Below are 19597 nucleotides of genomic sequence, written 5' to 3'. Positions count from 1 at the left end.
CAAAACCTTTGTGCATTGAATGGTGGTTAAGGTGTGGAACAGAGGCAGAGAGAGAGGGCATTCAGGGCAGAAGAAGCTGTCAGCAAATTATTTTCCATTTCTTTATTCAGCAAACAGTCATTAAAAATTCCATGCCAAGCCCAGCACTGGGTGCAGGGTTACAGACAAGGCCTGGATTCTGCAATGGTTTCTCAGGATGTAGTCTGAGTCCCTGCATCTGAATCACCTGGGCATTTGGTAAAAATGCAGATTCCTGGTCTCACTGAGACAGTTCAGCTAGAGAAGAGCCAGGGAAGCTACTCCTTACCCTGGGTCCCCAGGAGCATCCCTTGCAGGTGCAGTGAACTTAACAGCTTTTCTGAAGCAGAGGGTCCTAACCAGAGGGAAGTCTGAGTGAAAGTCTACCCTGACTGATGTCCTAGAGGAGTTTCACAGTGGAGAACCTGTGCCGAACCAGGGACTTGAAAACCTTCTTTCTTTTCCTGTTTTCATAGCCCATGGAAGAGGAAGCGTCTTCAAAGGAGGATTCTGCACCTTCTAAACCAGTTGTGGGGATTATTTACCCTCCTCCAGAGGTCAGAAATATTGTTGACAAGACTGCCAGCTTTGTGGCCAGGTAATGGAGCTACTTGGGTGGGTCAGAGATGGGTTTCAGCATGAAGAGGTTTCAGTGCTGAATCAGCACAAGGGTTTTTAAAGACTTGGGCCTTTTAGTTCATAAAAAAACCACAACATGGGAGTGGATTGGGCAGGACTGGTGTCCCTGACACAGCACAGCGATGGCCAGAGTGAGAGTCACACTTAGCCCCTGCTAAGTGTCACCAGGAGCCTCTGCTTCCAAAACTGGCCTGAGGAAATGTCTGGAGAGCTACTTCGTCACAGATGGTGTGCGTCTGTGCCTGAGCTGCTGGCCTGAGGAAGATAAAAAGGAGAATGTGTGCAAGGCCACATTCCAAGAATGACCCATCTGCAGAATGGAACAAAATGCCATCTCAGAGTTGTTTATTGTGAGACAGAAGCGAGGTCATGGGACCGCATGCCAGTGCTAGCTGTCTTCTCAGATGGAATGGGAATTGCTCCGAGTTCCTCCTGTCTCTCCCCACTGTACTTATACTCACATCCTTAGATGGAATTTTTTTAATGGCCCCTCGACTCCAAAGGTCAGTACATCCTCTAGGGTATTTAAGGTATTCCTTTGGCGGCCCTCAGGTCATGTCCAGCCTACAGATGTTTTGCTTGTCCTCACAGTAATTTTTTCAATATTCAAATTTGTTGCCACTATTTAAAAATGAGGAGGCCAGGTGCTGTGGCTCTTCCCTTAATCTTAGCACTTTGGGAGGCCAAGGTGGGAAGATCACTTGAGCCCCAGCAGTTTAAGACCAGCCTGGGCAACATAGCGAGATCCTGTCTACAAAAAATAAGAAGTTGTTTGGCTGTGGTGGCATGGGCCACCACATGGTCCTAGCTACTCAGAACGCTGAGGCAAGAGGATCAGTTGAGCCCAAAAAGTTGAGGCTGTAGTGAGCCATGGACTCCAGCCTGGGCAGCAGTGAAACCCTATTTCAAAAAAAACAAAACAAGTAAAAATGAGATTTCACAATCAATATGGATTTCTGGACAGCTCCTTCGTGTGTGGAAGCAGGTTCAGGCAGAGTATGTGCTCTCCAGGGACCCAACGTCACTCCCCTGAGGCAGTGCCTCAGTCAGTATAATCATTTAACGGTGTTCCTTCCTTTCCCAATCTGATGAAATTAAACATAAAGATCAATAAAGATTACTTTGGTTAGACCTTCTTGCCTTTTTTTTTTTTTTTTTTTTTTTTTTTTTGAGACGGAGTCTTGCTCTGTCACCAGGCTGGAGTGCAGTGGCGTGATCTCAGCTCACTGCAGTCTCCACCTCCTGGGTTTAAGCGATTCTCCTGCCTCAGCCTCCCAAGTAGCTGAGATTACAGGCACGCACCACCACACCTGGTTAATTTTTGTATTTTTAGTAGATACGGGGTTTTACCATGTTGGCCCGGATGGTCTCAATCCCTTGACCTTGTGATCCGCCTGCCTGGGCCTCCCAGAGTGCTGGGATTACAGGCATGAGCCACTGCACCCAGCCTACTTTGCTTAGACTTTCGCTGTGGCAGATCTGCAGATTCATCTCATTACATTTCAGCGGCTTTGATTAACCTGGGTATTAGGTTGAAAGCTGCTCCGTGCTTGATTGAACATTATGATGATGATGGTGATTGGGTCATGTCAGATTTAAATGGTAAAGTGTGTGTTTAAGATAAATGTTTAATGGCTCTTAGCAATGTCATGCTTCCCCTTTTCCCCTGATATTTTAAAAGCAGAATATACAGAAAAGAGGTGTTGGGTTAAAAATCACCATATTCTCATTACCAGAATAGTTTCTGCCAGCTGTTTTCACTTTTTTCTGTTTCCTTCTGTCCTTGACATCCTTTTTTAGATCCTTGTAATATTAGCAAAGATACTTTCACATTTCACTCTGTGTTTCTGCCACCACACTCAGCTAATTTATTTTTTTATTTTTTGTAAAGATGGGGTCTTTCTGTGTTGCTCAGGTTGGTCTTTAACTCCTGGCCTCAAGTGATCTTCATGCCTTGGCCACCCAAATTGCTGCCATTACAGGCATGACCACTGCACCTGTCCTGTTCCCAGTATTTCATTTTGGCAAATGAAGCTGTGGGGAAATCTCTGAATATTTTCTTTCCTTTTTAGATTGTTTCCTTAGAAACAATCTTATCATAACCTTGTTATCATAACCTTGTTATGTTAAGAAAATTCTGTGTGGCTCATTATTGGCTGAAAGAGCATCCTTAAAAGATTTCTTAAACATTTTGCCAAGTAGCTTTCCAATTTTGTGCCATTTTCAGCTGCTGAAGAAATAAGAGTACGTTCAAGTTCCCTTAAAAATAAATATCTGTGAGGCAGGAGCAGGGCTGGGAACCAGGTAAAAAAAAAAAAGAAAAAAATCAATCAGTGAATCAATCAATAATTGTGACCAGCCGGGTACAGTGGCTTACACCTGTAATCCCAGCACTTTGCGAGGCCAAGGCGGGCAGATTACCTGAGTTCAAGACCAGCCTGACCAACATGGAGAACCCCTGTCTCTACTAAAAGTACAAAATTAGCCCAGTGTGGTGGCATGTGCCTGTAATCTCAGCTACTTGGGAGGCCGGGAGGCAGAGTTTGCAGTGAGCTGAGATCATGCCATTGCACTCCAGTCTGGGCAACAAGAGCGAAACTCTGTCTCCAAAAAATAAATAAATAAATAAATATGACCAGGTGAGGTGGCTCACGCCTGTAATCCCAGCACTTTGGGAGCCTAGGGTGGGAGGATCACTTGAACCCAGGCCTTGGAGACCAGCCTAGACAACATAGTGAGACCCCCTTCTCTACAAAAAATTTAAAAAATTATCCAGGCATGGTGGTGCATATCTGTAGTTCTAGCTGCTCGGGAGAATCACTTGAGCCCGAGAGGTCAAGGTTATGATAATGCCAGTGTACTCCAGCCTGGGTGATAGAGCAAGACCCTATTTCAAAACAAAACAAAAAAATACCAAAACCATGCACATCCTAGATTGGTTTTTAGCTATGGTGATTGCTTTTGTAGACATTTCTAAAATCTGTGAGCTGGATGTGGCTCACAGATTTTCCAGCACTTTGGGAAACCGAGGCAGGCAGATCGCCTGAGGTCAGGAGTTCGAGATCAGCCTGGCCAACATGGTGAAACCCCATCTCTACTAAAAATACAAAAATTAGCCAGGTGCATGCCTGTAATCCCAACTACTCAAGAGGCTGAGGCAGGAGAATCACTTGAACCCAAGAGGCAGAGGTTGCAGTGAGCTGAGATCATACCACTGCATTATAGCCTGAGCGACAGAGCAAGACTCCATCTCAAAAATAATAATAAATAAATAAAATCTGTGACCTTATCATTTATGTTGCGACAAAGAGACAGACCAGTATCTGAGTTAAAGCAGGCATGCAGAACTCTGTGCTTCACTTCTCCTAAGTTCACATATATTTATGGAGCATGCAGTAGAAATCCACAACTGAGCCATTTTCCAAAAGGAGTTTTTTCACTAGGTTAGGCTTATCATTTCCTGCATGTTCCTGTCAAGAAACTGAAGTGGAAATTACCCTTAAAAAGTCCCACCAGCTGGGTTGATTCAGAATTACGTCTTTTACTGTTGAAATCTATTCGTTGTGGTAGAGAGTATGATTCTAAAATTAACGTTAAGATAATTTAAAGCAACAGAATAGCTTGGAATGAACCTTCTCATTGTTTTATCTTTGAGATTGTTCCCAGTTGGGGGTAAAGTTATGACTTAGGCAGTGATACAGGAGACGACCAGGGCCCCTTTTTCTAGGAGCCCTTTGTCTGCCCAAGGCATTTGCTGGGTATAGTGGTCTAGCTTAGCAGGATTAAAGCCTGCTTTCACCTTCATTCTTATGTGTGGTTTGCATTATTCAAGGAAGGGGGAGAATTTTTTTTCCCAAAGCATGAGGTTCCAGTTGGACTAATGCACTGTCAAATTGAGACCTCATGGTATTAGTTACACTGCAGGCTATGACCAGGACTTGCTGAGGAGCCAGCCTGGGTTTTGGCACACATTGCTGTGGTGCCTGATCTGGGGCACAGCACTGCCTGCACCATGTCTCCTGTGTCTCTCTTAAATTTAAAAAAAAAGAATTTTTTTAGAGATGGAGTTTTGTTTTGTTGTCCAGGCTTGGATATGATCTTCTGGACTCAAGTGATCCTCCTGCCTCAGCGTTCTGAGTAGCTGGGACTGCAGGTGTGTGTCACTGTGCCAGGCTCCCACCCCCTCTTAACTCATGGGGCAGGGATGTGAAAGTCTGAAGCGAGTAGAGCCAGCCGGCTGGCACCAGATGCCAGGGCTATGCCTTGATGTGTTTGGGGCAGCTCCGAGTACAAGGTTCTGGCCAGAGGAGCAACGGAAAGCCCCACAGACATCTCACACTCAAATCATCTAAAATGTTGCTGGAACAACCCGTCCTGGCCCCTTGCATTTGCTCGCTACTGTATGATTTGAAAAAACTTTGAGGGCCAGGTTCAGTGGTTCATGCCTGTTATCTGTCACTTTGGAAGGCCAAGGTAGGCATATTGCTTTAGTGCAGGAGTTTGGGACCCACCTGGGCAACATGGCGAAACCCCATCTCTACAAAACTGTAAAAAAATTAGCCAGGAGACTGAGGTGGGAGGATCCTAGGAGGCAGAGGTTACAGTGAGCTGAGATTGTGCCACCACACTCCAGCTTGGGTGACAGAGTGAAACCCTGTCTCTAAAGCAAAACAAAACAAAACAAAAGACTTTGGCATCTCCTCAGTCATAGTTCAAGGTAGAAAAGGAAACTGGTGTTAACTACTTTTTACATAGGGGGAAATGGAAGCAATGAGTAGTTGGTAACTTGCTCTGGTTAAGAGTGAGTCAGTAGTGAACCTGAAACTTGAATGTGTTCCTATCCTGTGTCTTTAAGATTTGTGTGTTTTCTGACTGACACAGGTGTTGTATGTAAGCGTGGCACTTTGAAGGATTACCATTGAGACTTTATAAAAATCAGGGTTCCCTAAACAACATTACGGGGATATTTTTTCATTATCCTGAGGTATTGAAGGCTTGCTGGGGACATGGGGGATATCCGGGGAACCATCCCAGATGCAGACAGTGGTGGGAGGCCTCCCTGCTGATCTTACCATACCCCTGTCGTCTGAAGGTACCTTATACAGCTGTGCAAGCCTGGGTCCTTGCTGTGCATGTTTCCCCTGTGGGCCTTACCAGTATTACGGAGTAATTTTAGGCAGTACTTGGACAAGGCATTAAACCAAATAATCTGTTTTTCTGTTTTTGTTTCTTATAGACAGGGTCTTACTTTGTTGCCCAGGCTGGAGTACAGTGACACAGTTCTAGCTCACTGCAGCCTCAGACTCCTGGGTACAAGGGGTTCCTCCCACCTCAGCCTCTTGAGTAGCTGGGAATACAGGCACACCCCCCATGCCCAGCTAATTTATTTTTTATGGTTTTTTTTTTTAGAGATAGGATCTTGCCTTGTTGCCCAGGCTCAAATCATCTAAATTTTCATGTCTTTCAGTCTTTCTCGTTACTCAAAGGACAAAGCCTAGGTTTGGTGCTTATGTACCTTTTACATCTCTCCAGTACTTGCTACCCCTTTGAACTAAGAGAACTAGTCTCAGCAAACTTCGAGCTAAACTTTGACAATATTACTTTATTTGCATTGTATTCACTTTTGACTACCTTTTGTGGATAAAGGCATACTGATTTTTAAAAAAATTTAAGTGGTAATATGTACCCTCCATTTTAAATAGATTTTTCTAAGTAAATAAACTTTATTAAAAGGAATGAGCAATAGCCTAAATGGTTTTGGAAATGGCAGAACTGGAAGAAGAGCTAAGGAATGACTGAGTTCAGGAAGACCCTGTGGTAGAAATGGCCTAATTGAGGCTGAATGAGACAGATGGCACTGATTGTCAATGCCAGGAGGCTGGAGGAGGATGTCTGCTCTGCTGAGGGCTGGGCTGGTTTGAGCAGTGGGTGGTGGCAAGAAGAGTGTTCAAATGGGCAGTGTTCTGGATCTCAGCAGGCACAAGGGGTGTGGTGTTAAATCTTCCTGTTTTTCCTCCCTCCAGAAACGGTCCTGAATTTGAAGCTAGGATCCGACAGAACGAGATCAACAACCCCAAGTTCAACTTTCTGAACCCCAATGACCCTTACCATGCCTACTACCGCCACAAGGTCAGCGAGTTCAAGGAGGGCAAGGCTCAGGAGCCGTCAGCTGCCATCCCAAAAGTTATGCAGCAGCAGCAGCAGGCCACCCAGCAGCAGCTGCCCCAGAAGGTTTGGAGCCCAGCCCCACCCCGCCTCACTTACGCAGGGCCGAGAGAGAAGCAGGGATAGGGAGGGGGTACACAATTAACTCTGCTATCCAAACCTCACAACCACCCAGGGAGAGAAGTGAGGTCATCATCCCCATCTCACAGAGGCAGGCTGAGGCCCAGACCGCAAAGTACTGATGATAGTTGGTGTGGCCCGAGCACTGCTTGTCAAGCTCTGCGCTTTACTTCAGGAGTCTTGTCTCACTGACTCTTCACAGAGGCTGTAAAAGGAATCTGAGAGTCGGGGGAAGTGGGATTTGTTCCAGGCCTTGCTCAGGGTGTGAGGGCAGTGCCATGATGTGTGAAGGACTTCCTACTTGGTTGTGCTGAAGGGCAATGTGGCCTGTGTGATCCCTTCCCTTCTGTCTTCTTCCCAGGACCCCTCCATCTGCCCTCCCCTAATACCACCCTCCCTGTGCTGAGGCCCAGCACTAGGGACTGTTAGGGTTATGAATGAAGAGAGAGGCTGGCGTGTTGTTCCTCCTGTCCAGACCTGGGCTGTTCCCTTCGCTTTTCTGCACTCCTGAACCGTGGTGGAAAAGACAGCCCCTCCTTTTGCAGTGGGATAAAGAGGCTGAAGTCAGGTTCTAAGACCTTGCATTGCAATATACTACTCCTAGGGCCTCAGGCTACCTCGGTTTCCTCATCCATAAAGAGGATTCACAGTACCTGTTCTGTATCATGCTTCATGCGGAGGTCATGGAAACATTTTGTACAGTGGGGTTCTCTGCACACATACAGGCCTTACTGCACTTCTATCCCTCTTGGATGGGTTTTTTTTTTTGAGACAAAGTCTTGCTTTTGTACCCCAGGCTGGAGTGCAATGGCATGATCTTGGCTCACTGCAACCTCCTCCTCCAGGTTCAAGCAATTCAACTGCCTCAGCCTCCTGAGTAGCAGGGATTATAGGTGCCTGCTACCACACCCAGCTAATTTTTGTATATTTAGTAGAGACGGGGTTTCACTTTGTTGGCCAGGCTGGTCTCGAACTCCTGACCTCAAGTGATTTGCTCGCCTCGGCCTCCCAAAGTACTAGGATTATAGGCATGAGCCACCGTGCCCAGCCTTGGATGGGATTTAATAAGCCATATTTTTGTTGGATCTTCTGTCATCCAGTTTTACCTCTCTATTTCAAGGGAGGTGCAGCAGAGATACAGAGGGGCATGGTTCTCACTGGAGCCATTCATGGAGTTGAGGCCATAGTTGACTGGCAACTCAGTGCTCTTAGAGCACTGATTTAGAATTCTCTCACACCAAGTGCAAGTGGTGCATACATAATCAACAGAAGTCTAGAGGTTCATAGCCGTCCTGCTGAGGGGTGGGTGCCCATGCCTCCTCCCCTCCTCTAGAGCCTGTCCACCTCTGTGCCTCTCACCTCATACTCCCTTTGCATCTTAGGTCCAAGCCCAGGTAATCCAAGAGACCATCGTGCCCAAAGAGCCTCCTCCTGAGTTTGAGTTCATTGCTGATCCCCCCTCCATCTCAGCCTTCGACCTGGATGTGGTGAAGCTGACAGCTCAGTTTGTGGCTAGGAACGGGCGCCAGTTTCTGACCCAGCTGATGCAGAAAGAGCAGCGCAACTACCAGTTTGACTTTCTCCGCCCACAGCACAGCCTCTTCAACTACTTCACGAAGCTAGTGGAGCAGTACACCAAGGTACCTGGGCAGGGTGGGGCTGGGGTCCTGCGCCCAGGGAAGGAAGGCATCTTACCCTTGGAAGCACTGTGTCCACTCACTGTCTACAAGGACATCGCTTCTCCATGGGGCCTCTGAGCAAACATTATGAATCCCAGTTTGATGTAAAATCCTGATTTCTGTTCAGTTATTTCTTTAAGTGCAACACAGACTGCGTGTTTCCAAAGGGAAGGGAAACACGTGGTTGCTAAGTACCGTTAGGCAATTGCCTGCTGTGTGACAAGGCCCAGTCGTGCTTGCTGCTTCTAAGTACATTTCCATTTTCGGTTGCCTAATAAGGCCCTAAGAAGAAGCAAGCCTTTAACAGTTGCCTCATTTTACCTAATTTAGTCCTCACAAGAAGCCATAGGTAAATGTTTTTTTTCCCCATCTTTCAGAAGCAGAAACAGGCTCAGAAAGATGAAATCACATACTCTAGGTCTGTCAGCTAGTAAATAGCTATGCTGAGATTTAAACCACATTTGACCCTAAAACTTTGGTTCTTCAGATTATAAAGTACCTTAAATTGGAATAGCATTTAAATAGGCATTGAGAGACACTTTGATGTGATATAAGTCAGTATACCTAATGTCACTAAGAAATTATATATGCAGCATCTTCTCATTTAATCTCCAGTAGCTTATAACGTAGTCACTATTGTTATGTTCACTTTATAGAAGAGAAAACTCAGGCTCAGAGAAGTTAACATGGCCAGGGTCACATAGCTAGGAGGTGACAAGCTTGGGGTTTGAGCTCTGGCATTTTTACTCTGGACTCTAAAAGCTCAATTACCATGTGACAGAGCTGCAATCAGGACTCTGGACAAGGCTGGGCGCAGTGGCTCATGCCTGTAATCCCAGCACTTTGGGAAGCTGAGGCAGGCAGATCGCCTGAGGTTGGGAATTCGAGACTAGACTGGCCAACATGGTGAAATACTGTCTCTACTAAAAATACAAAATTAGCTGGGCATGGTGGCGCATGTCTGTAATCCCAGCTACTCAGGAGGTTGAGGCTGGAGAATCTCTTGAACCCAGGAGGCAGAGGTTGCAGTGAGCTGAGATCGCACCATTGCACTCCAGCCTGGGCAACAAGAGCAAAACTCCATCTCAAAAAAATAAAATAAATAAATAAATAAAAAAGAATCTGGACAATTCAGTTCTGGCATTTAAAATAATCAGAATATAGGCCAGATGTGATGGCTCTCGCCTGTAATCCCAGCTCTTTGGGAGGCCAAGGCGGGCGAATCACCTGAGGTCAGGAGTTCGAGACCACCCTGACCAACATGGAGAAATCCCGTCTCTACTAAAAATATAAAATTAGCCAGGCATGGTGCTACATGCTGATAATCCCACTTACTTGGGAGGCTGAGGCAGGAGAATGGCTTGAACCACCCAGGAGAGGAGGTTGTGGTGAGCCGAGATCACACGATTGCACTCCAGCCTGGACAAGAGTGAAACTCCTTCTCAAAAAAAAAAAAAAAAGGCGATTTTTAATTTATTGCAGAGTGTGCTGGTATAGCTTTTCCTGTGGCATATTTTTCTTGCTACATACATCGTAGAGGTTGTTTTTCTTCCCTTTTCAGTGGGATGGTCTGTACATCTGTTCTTGATGTCCAGAAACAACACCTCAAATATCTGACTTGATAGGATTTCCTAACTTTACTCACTCTAAGTATATAATTAGGAAAAATTGTAAAAATGTGTGTGTTTAGAAAATGACAAATCCAGAAGATAGTATGGTAGCTAAAATAACAATCACTGAAGGTCCAAGGCCAAAGGGTTACTTTAAATATACAATATCAATTTTAAGTGAGCACTGGATTAATTTCTCCCAGTGGACTGCTTCCAGGGTTAAAGGTCCCATATTATTTTTTATTCTGTTACATTCCTATTTTTTTTCTTCTTCAGAATTTGGGTATTGGCATTTACCACTCTAACTTGAGAGTACTAGTGTCTGTTTCTAGCCATGGAAGACTCTGAGCAGATAGATTCTTGGGGTAGAGGTACAAGGAGAATTGGAATAGGGCTGAGCCACTTTGCCAGTGGCAGTAGAAGCTGTTGGGGCTGTTTAGAACAAAGGTTGCATTTGTTCTCTCAGTAAAAAAAATATCGTCAGACATTATTCAGGGTGCTAGAGATGTAATCATGAACAAAAGAGAGAAATCCCTGTCTTCGTGGAGTGTCTAGTCTAGTGAGAAGTCAAGTGCAATGTTAGTGTCTGTCAGATCGTGCTAAATACTGTGGAGAGAAAGAAAGCAGGAGGCAGAAATAGAGGTGGGGCAGGTAGGCTATGGTTCAGAATAGGATAGTCAGGGGAGACCTGCGTAGTATTTTCAAAGGGATAAGAGCAGGTCAGTCTCATGAAAGCAGCTGTCTCATACTGACCATGTTCTAGGTAATCTGCTAGTGCTTTGCGTGCTTTCCTGCTAATCCTTAAAGTAGCCTTTTCAAGTTCATGGTGCCAGCTTTGGTGGTGCCACTATTTTGGAGAAGGAAATCAAGTTACTGAGGTTAAGTAACTTGCCCCAAGTCCCACAGCCAAGTAGAACTGGAATTGGGACACAGAATCCCATGCTTCTCATCTCCTGTGCTTTATCACAGGCCCAGGAAGGTTGCCTCTTTGTCCCGCCTTATAAAGCACTGACAATTGCTTTAACTCTTCTGTATTTCAGATCTTGATTCCACCCAAAGGTTTATTTACAAAGCTCAAGAAAGAGGCTGAAAACCCTCGAGAAGTTTTGGATCAGGTAAACTGAACTGGATTTCTTGCAGCTAGTTACTGATGGTGGGTTCTGTTTTATGTTTGAACATAGACTCTGCAGCAGTACCTTGTTATGTTCCAGTCACGGGAATGGTGGGGAAACAGGCCTGGCTGGCTACAAAGTCCAAAGAAACCTGGAGTCCACATGCTTCCCAACGTATCACAACTTTCTGCTTTGCTCTCAGCCTCAATATGTCTCCTTCTTTTTTACTCTAGCTAGAAGGCAGAAGGCCAGCTCCCAAGCCAGTCACAGGGTGGAATTTCCATTCTGTCCAAACTCGGTGTGGGTGGAACCAGGTGCAAATACCATAGTTTGGAACCATAGTTCCATTCTGTTTTGAAGGAGGCGCTGGCTTTGCTGAAAGCACTGAAGGTGGTGGCCTCATCGGGAGCAGACCCTGCTTCAGCTTAGCACCGAGCTCTTTCCCATCCCTGCAGGTGTGTTACCGAGTAGAATGGGCCAAATTCCAGGAACGTGAGAGGAAGAAGGAAGAAGAGGAGAAGGAGAAGGAACGGGTGGCCTATGCTCAGATCGACTGGCATGATTTTGTGGTGGTGGAAACAGTGGACTTCCAACCCAATGAGCAAGGTGGGTCTGTGAGGAGTAACACCAGATGGGAGCCAGGAATTCTGAGACTTCCTGGGAGACCTTGCGCAAGTGTTGCCAGAGAGCAGCAGAATCTCTCAGAGGACTTTATCAGTATCTGTTTCCTCTCTGCTCCCAGAAAACTTCATTTCTACCACTTTGCCCAAGATAGATTCAATACGTACTTGCCAGACCCTAGATGGGCCTCTGGAGATAGCTGGAGAGAAAACAGACATAGCTTCAGCCCTTGGAGAGCTCAGACAGGGCTAATAGATGGGTCTTTGATAAGGAATGCCTTTGCCTCTGGCTCCCTCTAGGGAATTTCCCACCCCCCACCACGCCAGAGGAGCTGGGGGCCCGAATTCTCATTCAGGAGCGATATGAGAAGTTTGGGGAGAGTGAGGAAGTTGAAATGGAGGTCGAGTCTGATGAGGAGGATGAGAAACAGGAGAAGACAGAGGAGCCTCCTTCCCAGCTGGATCAGGACACCCAAGTGCAAGATATGGATGAGGTAAGCTGCTGGGTGGGCCTGTGGGATGACCTTTCTCCCTGAAGACCCTGGAGATAGAAGTACTCTCCACCAGTCAGATCCAACTCCATTGTGAACCTTGAAAGGAGGCGTGGGTCCTGAACAAGGCAGTACAGCTGCTCAAGCCCAGGCCACACAGAGCCTCTTTCCAGCTCCAGCAACAAAGATTCATTCATAGGCAAGGATCTAAAAGCTGTGTCGACCTGTTCTGTGGCCGCCTTCCTGGCTTGGACACTCTGCTCTCACTGCCTCATGCCAGCCCTCAGCTAGGGAACTCTCTGCATGACCCTATTCTGTTTTGATCTCTCAGCTGGGCTCCAAGCTCCCAGAACTCTTGTAAATGTAGCCCACACTTCCTTTCAGGCATCCCTGCCCCCTTCGAGCCAAGCAGGCATGGAGTCTCCAGAACCAGACTGTTCTCCCCAGCTCGGAAAGAATTTGTGCACAGCCTGAGAAGAAAGGGCCCCTGTGTCTGTGGGAATTGACTTTTTCTCTCCCTCCCAGCATTGCTGTCTGAGCGGCTACCATTGATTGCCGACTCCCCCCTCCACTGCCCCCCACCAGCATGTTAAGTGCCCTTGGCCTCTTGGGACTGCCTGGTGCCAGCTGCTGGAAGTGCCTGGGAGGAGTGCTAGGACCATGGCCCCAGCGCTCCCATTCATACTATGAGGAAGCCACTTGGCCTGCTGCCGGCTGGCCTCAGCTGCCCTGGGAGGCTTAGCACATGGATGCTGCCTGGCAGAGGCCAAGGCTCCTTGCCACCCAGAGAGCTGCCAAGCTCAGCTATAGGGAGGTGTCCTCAGGCCCCCTCTGAGTCCTGCCATTGCTTTGCTTTTCAGGGTTCAGATGATGAAGAAGAAGGGCAGAAAGTGCCCCCACCCCCAGAGACACCCATGCCTCCACCTCTGCCCCCAACTCCAGACCAAGTCATTGTCCGCAAGGACTATGATCCCAAAGGTAGGGTCTGCTTCCCTGCCCTCAGGCTGACCAGGAAGGTCCTGTGTGTCCACGTGTGTTCCTCACACCTGTCTTTCTAGGAGGGCTTGAGGCACAGCTTATTGTAAAAGCATTGCCAGCCCGTCTGTTAGAGGTTTCATGGTGGGGAACAGGACCCAGTCATCCCTGGTGCCCTAGTGCCTTTCACAGTGCCACGTACAAGAATGACACTGAATGGATGCCTCGATGAATGATATATGAATGAAATACCACCCACTTAACCCTGGTGGCCGTCCACCAGTGTTCTTACTGAAACATGTTTCCTTTTAGCCTCCAAGCCCTTGCCTCCAGCCCCTGCTCCAGATGAGTATCTTGTGTCCCCCATTACTGGGGAGAAGATCCCTGCCAGCAAAATGCAGGAACACATGCGCATTGGACTTCTTGACCCTCGCTGGCTGGAGCAGCGAGATCGCTCCATCCGTGAGAAGCAGAGTGATGATGAGGTGTATGCACCAGGTGAGGTGGGGGTTCCAGGAGAGGTCATGGTAATCTCCAAATTACAGTCAGCTGTTTCTGAGCAAACATAGAAAGCAACAGTTGAGGTCAACAAAAGCGTTTGAGGAGAGAACCCCCGACTTTCCAGCAGGACTCCCCAGAGGCAGACACTGAAGGAGATGACATGTGCCTATTGACATCCCAGAACAGGCTCAGGCTTTAGCTGAGAGGGCTTCCTGTGGCTGTTGAGGAGAGCACTGGTGGCTGGAGTACCCTGAGCTGCTTGGAATGGGGCAGGAACTGTGCCAGAGGTGGGAGACTGGGCTTCTAGTTTTGATTCTGCTGCTTAACACTATGTGGCCCTTTGCACACAGTTGCCCTCTCACCATCCTTTTCATTTCATTTATTTATTAATGTATATATTTATTTGAGATGGAGATTCACTCTATCGCCCAGGCTGGAGTGCAGTGGCGCCATCTTGGCTACTGCACCCTCTTCCTCCCAGGTTCAAGTTGTTCTCCTGCCACAGCCTCCCAAGTAGCTGGGATTATAGGCACACACCACCACACCTGGCTAATTTTTGTATTTTCAGTAGAGACGGGGTTTCACCATGTTGGCTAGGGTAATCCTCCCGCCTTGGCCTCCGAAAGTGCTGGGATTATAGGTGTGAGCCACTGTGCCCAGCCTACCATCCTTTTATAAGTCAGAGGGGTTGCACAAGCACTGGGTTTATCGGCTTAGTACCAATAGGGCAGCTTTCCCCAAGCCCAGAGGAGAAGAGTGCTGTGTTGGGGCCCCAAGTCACCCTCATCCCGTGGAACCAGCCTCCACCCTGCACACCAGGAAAGCTACTCTTTTGTCAGGACACCTGGTTTAGTTTCTCTTTCTATCTTCTGCCTTTCTTTTGTGACTGTACAGGTCTGGATATTGAGAGCAGCTTGAAGCAGTTGGCTGAGCGACGTACTGACATCTTCGGTGTAGAGGAAACGGCCATTGGTAAGAAGATCGGTGAGGAGGAGATCCAGAAGCCAGAGGAAAAGGTGCGGCTAAAGTGGATCCTCGTGCCTTCTCTGCACTCTGTCTTCCACACTTGGGCTTAGTTCCAGGAGCATTGTGGCTTTGCTTTCACTTGCAGGTGACCTGGGATGGCCACTCAGGCAGCATGGCCCGGACCCAGCAGGCTGCCCAGGCCAACATCACCCTCCAGGAGCAGATTGAGGCCATTCACAAAGCCAAAGGCCTGGTGCCAGAAGATGACACCAAAGAGAAGATTGGCCCCAGCAAGCCCAATGAAATCCCTCAACAGCCACCGCCTCCATCTTCAGCCACCAACATTCCCAGCTCAGCCCCACCCATCACTTCAGTGCCCCGACCACCCACAGTAAGCCAACATCTACCCTGCAACTGACTTTTTAGAGCTTGGTTCTTGAGGTTGGACACTGTTGGCTGAGAGGGTAACTGTCTTATAGTGGGACCTGAATGTTGGGTGGGTCAGTTTGAAAGAGAAAGAGCCCTTTAAATGCAAGTGGGAACCTCTAGCTTCATCTATTTGTGGAGGAGGATAGGAGCAGGGAGGGAGGTGAGTGGCAAATGTGAGAAACCAATTTGCATCAGAGGAGGGCTGTACGACTTATTGGGTCTTTAAGGACTGCTGTCCTGTCTCCAGGAGGCTTAGTCGAGGTCTCAGCCTCTGAAGTGCCTCTCTCAGTGTTTGCCACAGCAGCTGGTTGAGTTTGACCCACGAAAGTCCCAAGTGAAGAGAGGGTGTCACCCTGGGACTTTCAGCAGCTCAGTTCCTATTGGATGCCCAGTGTAAGGCCACAGTTCCTCAACCCCAAGGGACCAGGATGGAGCTGTCTAACCTCCATCCTCAGAGCTGCAGGTGGCCAGTTGCCAACTGTGTGTGCCCTTAGAGTCCAACTTTGGCTTCCTTTAACTTGTGGGTCTCTTTCCTACACAGATGCCGCCTCCAGTTCGTACTACAGTTGTGTCCGCAGTACCCGTTATGCCCCGGCCTCCAATGGCATCTGTGGTCCGGCTGCCTCCAGGCTCAGTGATCGCTCCCATGCCACCCATCATCCACGCACCCAGAATCAACGTGGTGCCCATGCCTCCCTCGGCCCCTCCTATCATGGCCCCCCGCCCACCCCCCATGATTGTGCCAACAGGTCAGTATCTCTTGCGTCACTTTCCAGGCCATTGGGTCAAGGACCACAGGCCAAGTACTGTCAGCAGAGCAGTGGCTAATGCCTAGTGCCAGCTGTTCCAGCAGGGAGTCCAGCCCCGAGGAGAGCCGTTGCTTCCCATGTGAAGGATCCAAAACCCTAGAGCTGGGAGCCACAGTTCCTGGTAGAAATGGGAGGCTGAAATGGTGTAGCTGGTGCCTGTGCATTCAGGGGTCAGGTCCCCGACAGGCTCAGAGGCCTTGGAAATGCTTATTATTGCCTGGCACTAGCTCCTTCCATCAGTCCTGCCCTCCTGCACACCTCTGTTGTCCAATCCGGGCAGACTCAGCAGGAACAGCGCTTCACACCTCTGACTAGAGGAAACCTTTGTAAGCTTCCCTCTCAACTTCCCGCCAGCCCTTAGTCCTGGGCCCCTTCAGCCCTCTTATTCTTGTCTTTGCAGCCTTTGTGCCTGCTCCACCTGTGGCACCTGTCCCAGCTCCAGCCCCAATGCCCCCTGTTCATCCCCCACCTCCCATAGAAGATGAGCCCACCTCCAAAAAACTGAAGACAGAGGACAGCCTAATGCCAGAGGAGGAGTTCCTGCGCAGAAACAAGGTATGTGATCCCAGAATGCTGCTGAAGTTTCTAGCTGGAGAGTCCCACCCCTGTTGTACACTTCCCAAACTGAGGGTGTTTCACTCCCAGTCTTACTTCTGGGGCCTAGGTCAGCTATTGGAGGCATCTAAGGGCTTTTGAGCACACAGTGAATGTGGGGCCAACAATTGGAGGAGCAGAGAGCATTAGTGGTGATGGGGATGGTGGTGGTGGCAGAGGTGGTGACTGTAGTGGTCCCCCTGGTGTGGACTTACAGAGGCTAGCAGGGAGAACAACTCATGTGTGAGAGGGACCCTAGACACCTGGAGGAAATTTTGTGTGGTGTTTTAAAGTTTAATACGGCCTTCCTCCCCAGCTTGAGCCCTTAGGAGGTGATTCTGTTGAGCTCCTGGAATAAGGGGAGGTGGGGACCTTGTCACTGCCAATCTCTAGGGAAGCTGTCAGGCTGCAGTAAGGAGGCAGAAACAGCCCCAGCCTCTGCTCCCCCAGAGGTATTTGACCACATTATTTATTATTATTTTTTTTTTACAGCCTCTGCCTCCCTGGTTCAAGTGATTCTTGTGCCTCAGCCTCCCGAGTAGCTGGGATTACAGGTGTGCACCACCACACCTAGCTAATTTTTGTATTTTTGTAGAGACGATGTTTTGCCATTTTGGCCTGGCTTGTCTCGATCTCCTGGCCATAAGTGATCCGCCACTTTGGCTTCCCAAAGTGTTGGGATTACAGGCATGAGCTGCCGCACCCACACTATTTGTTTGTTTTTTAATAATCTCATTTCTTAAGCACTTAACTCAGCTGGGCACAGTGGCTCACGCCTGTAATCCCAGCACTTTGGGAGGCCGAGGCAGGTGGATCACAAAGTCAGGAGTTCAAGACCAGTCTGGCCAAAATGATGAAAACCCAACTCTACTAAAAATAAAAAATTAGCTGGGCCACAGTGGCAGGTGTCTGTAATCCCAGCTACTTGGGAGGCTGAGGCAGAAGAATCACTTGAACTTGGGGGATGGAGTTTGCAGTGAGATGAGATTATGCCACTGCACTCCCAAGCAAGACTTGTCTCAAAAAAAAACCGCTTAACTCAAGTACCAGGATAGAGCTAAATAGTTTACAGACACTCACCTAAGTTCTTCACTTTAGCTCCAGACTCACCAGGAGACAAGATAGAGATTGTTTTAAAGAAAAGAAACTTAAGTCTTGCAAAGGGGGAGTGACTTCTACAACCTCACAAGCGGTATCATTGGTGAATCAGGCCAGAATCTAGCAGCCCAGATTCACCGATGACATTGTCTGGACAGGCCTAGGATAGCAGAGCAGAGTTCCTGATTGGCTCAGGGCTCCCTGGGTATAATGACCACCTCCTGTTTTATAGGGTCCAGTGTCCATCAAAGTCCAGGTGCCCAACATGCAGGATAAGACGGAATGGAAACTGAATGGGCAGGTGCTGGTCTTCACCCTCCCGCTCACGGACCAGGTATTACGAGTTGCTGCCACAAACTGGCATCAGGTGCATGAGAACCAAGAGATCAGGGGAAAGCTTCCTCCAGCCGGCCTTAGCAAGGAGTTGAATGACCTCTGCTTGATTCCACAGGTTTCTGTCATTAAGGTGAAGATTCACGAAGCCACAGGCATGCCTGCAGGGAAACAGAAGCTACAGTACGAGGTGAGTCAATTTGTCCACAGACCTGCCCCTTGGATCCTGACACCTGCTTATACAGAAGCTAAATCTCTCATGGAAACAGAAAGGGGAGTTGAGTGATACCTGGGTATTGCCATCTGAATCCATCCTAGAAGTGATGATACTGGCTGGGAGTGCTGGGGCAGGTGTGCCCAACAGTGCAAGGCTCTGGTGGGGACACAGTACAGTCTTATGTGGGATCTGTAAGAACTTTGCCTCAGTGACTGGGCATAGAGATATAGGGACAAGACTTAGGCATACTCTGGTTCCAGTGATGCTGGTATGACCTCAGGCAGCCCAACTTGGAGGTGATAGTCTAGCCCAGCCTGAAGCCTGCCAGGTCACATGGAGGGATTATGTTCTTCTTATCTAAACTTTAACAAATCCCCACTCTGGGCCTCAGTTATCTCTATAAATTGAGGCTGTTGGACTAAGTGATTCCTAAAGGTCTTGTGATTTCAGAGTCAGAGCTCCATGGGGTTGGTCAGGAACAACTTTTTGGGGAGTTAAGCTTTGAGTCAAATGTTGATAAAGGAAAGGAGCATAATTGGTAGGAAGAAAGCAAACAGTAAGAAGAATGAGAAGCCTCTAATCCCCAGCACACTACTGTCTCACAAGTTCCTGTATTTGCTAAATCCAGAGCACAAATGGACCAAGTGCACAGTTGTAAGGTTGCAGCAGTATGCTCGAGGCTGGATTGCCCCATGCTAAGGCATGCTCTCTGTTTTCCAGGGTATCTTCATCAAAGATTCCAACTCACTGGCTTACTACAACATGGCCAATGGTGCCGTCATCCACCTGGCCCTCAAGGAGAGAGGCGGGAGGAAGAAGTAGACAGGAGGAACCTGCTGTTAAGTCCCTGCCATTTTGCCTCTCACGTCTCCCACTCTGACCCAGACCCACCTGAGGCCTTGGACCCTGTCTGCATATTTGTTTCCCTCTTACTCAGTTTGAGAATTCAAATTGCCCTGCAGGGGTTCATTCCCCTGACCCCTTCCCCACATTGGTAAGAGTAGCTGGGCTTTCTAAGCCACTCTCTGGAATCTTTGTGTTAGGATCTTGATTTGAGGACATTGAGCTCTTCAAGCAGACATTAGCAGCTGAGAGCCCAGGGATGTCCTACAGGATAGTTTCATAGTGATAGGTGGCACTTGGCTAATAGAATATGGCTGTTAATGTCATTAATCATTTTGTACCTTGACATGGATTGTCTAATAAAACTCTTGGACCCTT

General features: G+C 48.1%; 1 protein-coding gene across 1 annotated transcript in view; it reads left to right on the top strand.

The window, feature by feature from the left end:
• Positions 1 to 19597, top strand: part of SF3A1 (splicing factor 3a subunit 1) — a 23375-nt gene extending 3778 nt beyond the window's left edge. Inside the window, exons 2-16 of the mRNA XM_002743671.6 lie at positions 495 to 616; positions 6681 to 6888; positions 8325 to 8582; positions 11272 to 11346; positions 11799 to 11949; positions 12264 to 12457; positions 13315 to 13432; positions 13742 to 13927; positions 14825 to 14946; positions 15042 to 15287; positions 15867 to 16074; positions 16535 to 16689; positions 18059 to 18160; positions 18278 to 18349; positions 19097 to 19597. Of these exons, the coding sequence (XP_002743717.2) occupies positions 495 to 616; positions 6681 to 6888; positions 8325 to 8582; positions 11272 to 11346; positions 11799 to 11949; positions 12264 to 12457; positions 13315 to 13432; positions 13742 to 13927; positions 14825 to 14946; positions 15042 to 15287; positions 15867 to 16074; positions 16535 to 16689; positions 18059 to 18160; positions 18278 to 18349; positions 19097 to 19198 (2319 nt within the window). The 3' untranslated portion in view covers positions 19199 to 19597. The remainder of the gene's footprint in view (positions 1 to 494; positions 617 to 6680; positions 6889 to 8324; positions 8583 to 11271; positions 11347 to 11798; positions 11950 to 12263; positions 12458 to 13314; positions 13433 to 13741; positions 13928 to 14824; positions 14947 to 15041; positions 15288 to 15866; positions 16075 to 16534; positions 16690 to 18058; positions 18161 to 18277; positions 18350 to 19096) is intronic.

This window comes from Callithrix jacchus, chromosome 1 (genome assembly GCF_049354715.1).
Source record: "Callithrix jacchus isolate 240 chromosome 1, calJac240_pri, whole genome shotgun sequence".
NCBI classification, from domain to species: domain Eukaryota; kingdom Metazoa; phylum Chordata; class Mammalia; order Primates; family Cebidae; genus Callithrix; species Callithrix jacchus.
Note: the sequence above shows the minus strand (reverse complement) of the source record. Positions and strands in the feature narration are given on the sequence as shown.